Genomic DNA, 7,216 nt, shown 5'->3' with positions numbered 1-7,216 from the left:
TACCATGGGGAACTTTATCAAATGCCTTACTAAAATCCATGTATACTACATCCACTGCTCTACCCTCATCCACATGCTTGGTCACCTCCTCAAAGAATTCAATAAGACTTGTAAGGCAAGACCTACCCCTCACAAATCCGTGCTGGCTGTCCCTAATCAAGCAGTGTCTTTCCAGATACTCATAAATCCTATCCCTCAGTACCCTTTTCATTACTTTGCCTACCACCGAAGTAAGACTAACTGGCCTGTAATTCCTGGGGTTATCCCTATTCCCTTTTTTGAACAGGGGCACAACATTCGCCACTCTCCAGTCCCCTGGTACCACCCCTGTTGACAGTGAAGATGAAAAGATCATTGCCAACGTCTCTGCAATTCCTCTCTTGCTTCCCACATAATCCTAGGAAATAGAGGCATACAGCGTGGGAACCCTTATGTCCAACTCACCCGTGCTGACCACTCATCCCAATGTGACTTCTTCCCATTTGCCAGCATTTAGCACAAAACCATCTTAAACCCTTCCTATTCCAATTCCAAACCAACGCCACCTACAAGTTTGCTGACAACACCATTGTAGTAGGACGGATATTCATATACCCATCCAGATGCCTTTTAAATGCTGTGATTGTACCAGTCTCCACCGCTTCCTCTGGCAGCTCATTCCATATACGCACCACCCTCTGTATGAAAAAGTTGCCCCTTGGGTCCCTTTTAAATCTTTCCCTTCTCATCTTAAACCTATGCCCTCTAGTTTTGAAATGCCCCACACTGGGCGAAAGACCTTATTTATTACCTTATTGTCAGAGAAATTACCCAATTAAACAGCGAATTGGGTGAAATTGACTAACTGTTTATTACAAGCAATATTGCTGGAGGAGAAATTGACTAGGCTGACACACAACTGACAGTCTGTACAGGTAGACCAAGGTTCTCTTCCCCGAGCGGTGAGTGTGGGCAGTTTGCTCAAGTGAAGAATGAAATCAATGGGAGAACAATCAGCCATCCAGGGATAGCAACCAGTTCATAATCGAAACAGGAGATTTCGGTCTGGTGTGAGAGTAGGTGGAAGTGTCTGTCTCATCCTGGCATCAGTGGGTTTCCATTGTGGCTTGGTCGCGGGCAAGTTACCTTAGTGCCTCTCAGTCTGGGCAACCTTTGTGGAGTTCCAGTACATACGAGGAGCGAGGCTGCCCTTAGGGCTTCGGGAGTGGTTATGCTTATTGAGGGCTAGGAAGCCTATTGTAAGGCTGTCTCAGGAAAGGTATTCCCCAGTCTGGAAGTGTCTTGAGTCATCTCCTGTTTGCTGCCTGGTGTCTTAGTTAGCCTGTTTAGTGAAGGCTGAGGCACTTTGGGTAGTTTCTGTTGTGGCTTAGGCAGACATGGTTCTTTATCTCTTTTTGGCCATGCTGTGGGTGGACAGGATACTGGATTTTCTCCCAAACCTATCCACGCACCTCATGATTTTACAAACCTCCATAAGGTCACTGTTCAGCCTTTGATGCTCCAGGGAAAACAGCCCCAGTCTATTTAGCCTCTCTCTATAGTTCAAATACTCCGACCGTGGCAACATCCTTGTAAATCTTTTCTGAAACCCTTTCAAGTTTGATGAATGGACTATCTAGCCTCAAATAATGTTGATATTGCTAACGTTGATCTCGCCTAATGCACGCCCTGTGCAGTGTAACCTGCATGCCTCTAAGTCTTTTTGATCTTTGCTTAATGTCTGTACATTTTCCTGTACTGCTGGTAAAGAAAGCTTTTCACTGTACTTTGGTACATGTGACAATAAATCAATCAAATTGTCATGCACCCATCCAGATGCCTTTTAAACATTGTGATCGTATCTGCCTCCACCACTTCCTGTGGCAGCTCATTCCATACACACACCACCCTCTATGGTGGGAAAAGATACCATTCGTGTCCTTTTTAAAATTTTTCTCCTCTCACTTTAACTTATGTCCTCTAGTATTGGACTCCTCCACCATAAGAAAAAGTCATTGGCTATTCAGCATTTATAGCTCTTTGTTCTATTATAGAGTACCTTTAGTCGAAAAATGTGACACTGGAAAATCACAGCAGGTCAGGCAGCATCTGAGGAGCAGGAGAATCAACATTTTGTGCATAAGCCCTTCATAAGGAATGTGGGGTGGGGGTTTGGCAAGGGGGCTGAAAGATAAATAGGAAGGTTGGGATAAGCTAGCTGGGAAGGCGATAGGTAGATGCAATTGGGGGATGATGGTGATAGGTCGGGGAGGGGTGGATGGATAGGTGGGAAGGAAGATGGACAGGTAGGACAGTTCAAGAAAGCAGTGCAGAGATGGAGGTTTGGATCTGGGATGACGTTGGGCGGGGAGGGGAAATGAGGAAACTGGTGAAGTTGATGTTGATGCAGTGTGGTTGGAGGGGGTCCCAGGTGTAAGATGAAACGTTCTTTCTCCAGGCATCGGGTAGCTTGGATTTGGCAGTGAAGGCCCAGGACTTCCTTCCACTCCGCCAAGGACAAGCGAGAGTTGAAGTGGTTGGCCACTGGGCAGTGGGGTTGTTTGGTGTGTGTGTCCCAGAGATGTTCCCTGAAATGTTTTGCGAATTAGTGACCTGTCTCCCCAATGTAGAGAAACCACATTGAGAGCAATGGATGTAGTAGATGAGGTGTTTGAGTGTGCAGGAAAATCTCTGCCAGACATGGAAGGATCCTTTGGGGCCTTGGATGAGGTGTGGGGGAAAGTGTGGGCACAGGTTTTACATCTCTTGCGGTGGTAAGGGAAGGTGCTGAGAGTAGAGGGTGGGTTGGTGGGGGCAGGGAGTGGACCCAACGAGGGAGTCACCGAGGGAATGGTCTCTGGGGAATGCCGAAAGGGGTGGGGGGGAATATATCTCTGGTAGTGGGGTCTAATTATAGGTGGCGGAACTGGCGGAGGATAATGCGCTGTATCTGGAAACTTGTGGGGTGGAAGGTGAAGACTGGGTGGTAGTTGTGGTGGTGGTGGTGGGGGGGCGGGTTGGGGAGGAGGAGGAGGAGGAGGGAGGTGTAGGGTCATCTTCTGTCTTGGAACCCTAACCACACAGCATCAACATCAACTTCACCAGTTTTCTCATCTTCCCTCCCCACACCTCACCCCAGATCCAACCACCCAATTTGGTATCGTCCTCTTGAACTGTCCTACCTGTCCATCTTTTTTCCCACCTATCCGCTCCATCCTCTCCTCAGACCTTTCACGATCATGCCCCCACTTGCATCTATCTATTGCCTTCCGAGGTACCTCACCCAACTCCCACTCTCCTATTTATATAGTGGGCGACACGGTGGCACAGTGGTTAGCATTGCTGCCTCACAGCGCCAGAGACCCGGGTTCAATTCCCGCCTCTGGTGACTCTCTGTTTGGAGTTTGCACGTTCTCCCCGGGTCTGCGTGGGTTTCCTCCGGGTGCTCCGGTTTCCTCCCACAATCCAAAAATGTGCAGGTTAGGTGAATTGGCTATGCTAAATTGCCCGGTGTTAGGTGAAGAGGTAAATGTAGGGGAATGGGTCTGGGTGGGTTGCGCTTCGGCGGGTCAGTGTGGACTTGTTGGGCCGAAGGGCCTGTTTCCACACTGTAAGTAATCTAATCTAATCTTATCTCTCAGCTCTCTCTCCACGCTACTCCCACCAGCCACCGCTCCTGATGAAGGGGTTAAGTCCGAAACATCGATTCTCCTGCTCAGATGCTGCCTGACCTGCTGTGTTTTTCCACCGCCACATTTTTTGACTCTGATCTCTAGCATCAGCAGTCCTCACTTTCTCCTATATAGTACCTCCGCTGATTGCTTACCAATTTTTGCTGTAATATTAAGGCCAAGTACAGTCTAAATAATTTTAATACCCACTACCTTCCCTACTCTTTCTGCTGTGGTATGTCTGTTGTGCAATTGAGCATTAGTCTTCCAGTGGGTTTCTGAGTCTTTTTAAAAAAAAATCTGGATGAAATAAATCTGTACCTTTGTTAATGGCTGGATTATATATTTTTCAGTGCGATTTGTAATTTCCCAGTGCTGGTATGATTTTATTTTCAGCAGTGCCGGTTGCTCGGGCTGTTCTTGTGGACATGGAGCCAAAGGTAATCAGCCACACTTTGGCCAAAGCTATGAAGTCAGGGCAGTGGAGTTATGGAAACCATTCCTACTTCTGCCAAAAACAAGGATCTGGAAACAATTGGGCAAATGGGTAAGAATGAATTTAGCCACCACCACAACACCTACAATACGTGGATTGTAGTAGTTTAAGAAAGCAACTCACCATTTTTTCAAGGGCAACTAGGAATGGGCAGCCAGCAACACCCACATCCCATGAATGAGCCATAGTCATAGAGATGTAAAGCACAAAAACGGACTCTTTGGTCCAACTCGTCCATGTAGACCAGATATCCTAAACTAATCTAGTCCCACCCAACAGCACCCAGCCCATATCCCTTCAAACCCTTCCTATGCATATACCCATCCAAATGCCTTTTAAATGTTGTAATTGTACCAGCCTCCACCACTTCTATACATGCACCACCCTTTGCGTGAAAAGGTTGCCCCTTAGGTCTCTCATATCTTTCCCCTCTCGCCCTAAACCTATGCCCTCTAGTTCTGGACTCCCCCACCCCAGGGAAAAGACTTTGTTTGTTTATCCTATCCATGTCTCTCATGATTTTATAAACCACTATAAGGTCACTTCTCAGCTTCCAACGCTTCCGGGAAAAAAGCATCAGCCTGTTCAACTTCTTCCTATACCTCAAATCTTCCAACCCTGGCGATATCCTTGTAAGTCTTTTCTGAACCCTTTCAAGTTTTGCAACATCCTCCTGATAGGAAGAATTGCACGGAATATTCCAACAGTGGCCTAACCAATGTCCTGTACAGCCACAACGTGACCTCTCAATGCCTGTACTCAATACTGTGACCAATAAAGGAAAACATACCAAATGCCTTCTTCACTATCCTATCTACCTGCAGCTCTACTTTCAAGGAGCTATGAACCTGCACTCCAAGGTCTCCTTGTTCAGCAGCACTCCCTCGGACCTTACCATTAAGTGTATAAGTCCTGCTAAGATTTGCTTTCCCAAAATGCAGCACCTCGCATTTATCTAAATTAAACTCCATCTGCCACTCCTCAGCCCATGTACCCATCTGATCAAGATCCTGTTGTTATCCAAGGTAATCTTCTTTGCTGTCTATTGCATCTGCATTTTGGTGTCATCTGCAAACTTGCTAACTATACCTCTTAAAGTCACATCTAAATCATTTATATAAATGACGAAAAGTAGTGGACTTAGCACCGATCCTTGTTGTACTCCGCTAGTCACAGGCCTCCAATCTGAAAAACAACACTCCACCATTACCCTATGTCTTCTGCCTTCGAGCCAGTTCTGTACCCACATGGCTAGTTCTCCCTGTATTCCAGGTAATCTTGCTTGAGGTTGAAACTTTATTGCTGGAACAGCACAGCAGGTCAGGCAGCATCCAGGGAACAGGAGATTCGACGTTTCGGGCACAGGCCCTTCTTCAGGTAATCTTGCTAACCAGTCTCCCATGTGGAACCTTGTCGAATGCCTTACTGAAGTACATATAGATCACGTCTACTGGTCTGCCCTCATCAATCTTCTTTGTTACTTCTTCAAAAAACTCAAATCAAGTTTGTGAGACATGATTTCCCATGCAGAAAGCCATGTTGACTATCCCTAATCAGTCTTTGCCTTTCCAAATACATGTATATCCTGTCCCTCAGGATTCCCTCCAACACCTTTCCCACCACTGACGTCAGGCTCACTGGTCTATTATTCCCTGGCTTATCCTTACCATCTTTCTTAAATAGTGGCACCACGTTAGCCAACCATCAGTCTTCCAGCACCTCACCTGTGACTATCGATGATGCAAATGTCTCCACAAGAGGCCCAGCAATCACTTCTCTAGCTTCCCACAGAGTTCTCGAGTACACCTGATCATGTCTTGGGGATTTATCCACGTTTATGCATTTCAAGACATCTAGCACTTCTTCCTGTGTTATATAGACATTTTTCAAGGTGTCACCATCTCTTTCCCTATATTCTATATCTTCCATGCCCTTTCCCAGAGTAAACACTGATGCAAAATACTCATTTGATATCTCCCCCATCTCCTGTGACTCCACAAAAAAGCCGCCTTGCTGATCTTTGAGGGGCTCTATTCTCTCCCGAGTTATCCTTTTGTCCTTAACGTATTTGTAAAAACCCTTTTGGATTCTCCTTCATTCTGTCATGTCCCCTTTTTGCCCTTCTGATTTCCCTTTTAAATATACCCCTACTGCCTTTATATTCTTCTAAGGGTTCACTTGATCTCTCCTGTCTATACCTGACATATGCTTCCTTTTTCTTAACCAAACCCTTGATTTCTTTAGTCAACAGCACTCTCTATACCTACAAGCCTTTTCTTTCACCCCAGCTCCTCCAAGACCGTGTTAGGGAACTGGAGCTGGAGTTGGATGAACTTCGGATCATTCGGGAGGCAGAGGGGGTCATAGATCAGAGTTATAGGGAAGTAGTAACTCCAAAGATGGCAGATAGATGGGTTACAGTGAGGGGGACTGGGAGGAAGCAGCCAGTGCAGGGACCCCCTGCGGCCGTTCCCCTCAAGAACAAGTATACCGTTTTGGATACTTGTGGGGGGGATGACTTACCAGGGGTAAGTAACGGGGCTCAGGTCTCTGGCACGGAGCCTGTCCCCGTTACACAGAAGGGAAGGGCGAAGAAGAGCAGAGCAGTAGTAATTGGGGACTCGATAGTTAGGAGCACAGATAGGCGGTGTTGTGGGAACGAGAGAGACTCACGTCTGGTATGTTGCCTCCCAGGTGCAAGGGTACGTGATGTCTCTGATCGTGTTTCCCGGGTCCTGGAGGGGGAGGGGGACCAGCCCGAAGTCGTGGTCCATATTGGCACCAACGACATAGGTAAGAGGAGTGCCGAGGATGTTAGACAGGCTTTCAGGGAGCTAGGTTGGAAGCTCAGAGTTAGAACGAACAGAGTTGTTGTCTCTGGTTTGTTACCCGTGCCACGTGATAGAGACTCGAGGAATAGGGAGAGAGAACAATTAAATGCGTGGCTCCAGGGATGGTGCAGGAGGGAGGGGTTCCAGTTTTTGGATAACTGGGGTTCTCTCTGGGGACGGTGGGACCTCTATAAACAGGATGGTCTACACCTGAAACTGAGGGGCACCAGTATCCTTGG

The 7,216-nt window shown here is 47.1% G+C and overlaps 1 protein-coding gene across 4 annotated transcripts in view; it reads left to right on the top strand.

The window, feature by feature from the left end:
- LOC122560344 (tubulin delta chain-like) overlaps positions 1–7,216 on the top strand; it is a 30,737-nt gene that overhangs the window by 1,793 nt on the left and 21,728 nt on the right. For 3 of the 4 annotated variants that reach the window (XM_043710995.1, XM_043710993.1, XM_043710996.1), the window contains exon 2: positions 4,047–4,197. In XM_043710995.1, the coding sequence (XP_043566930.1) occupies positions 4,047–4,197 (151 nt within the window). The remainder of the gene's footprint in view (positions 1–4,046; positions 4,198–7,216) is intronic. The other variant, XM_043710994.1, reaches the window with a different exon arrangement.

Source organism: Chiloscyllium plagiosum, chromosome 20, assembly GCF_004010195.1.
Source record: "Chiloscyllium plagiosum isolate BGI_BamShark_2017 chromosome 20, ASM401019v2, whole genome shotgun sequence".
NCBI classification, from domain to species: Eukaryota; Metazoa; Chordata; class Chondrichthyes; order Orectolobiformes; family Hemiscylliidae; genus Chiloscyllium; species Chiloscyllium plagiosum.
The sequence above is the reverse complement of the archived record's forward strand: the minus strand, read 5'-3'. Positions and strand labels throughout refer to the sequence as shown.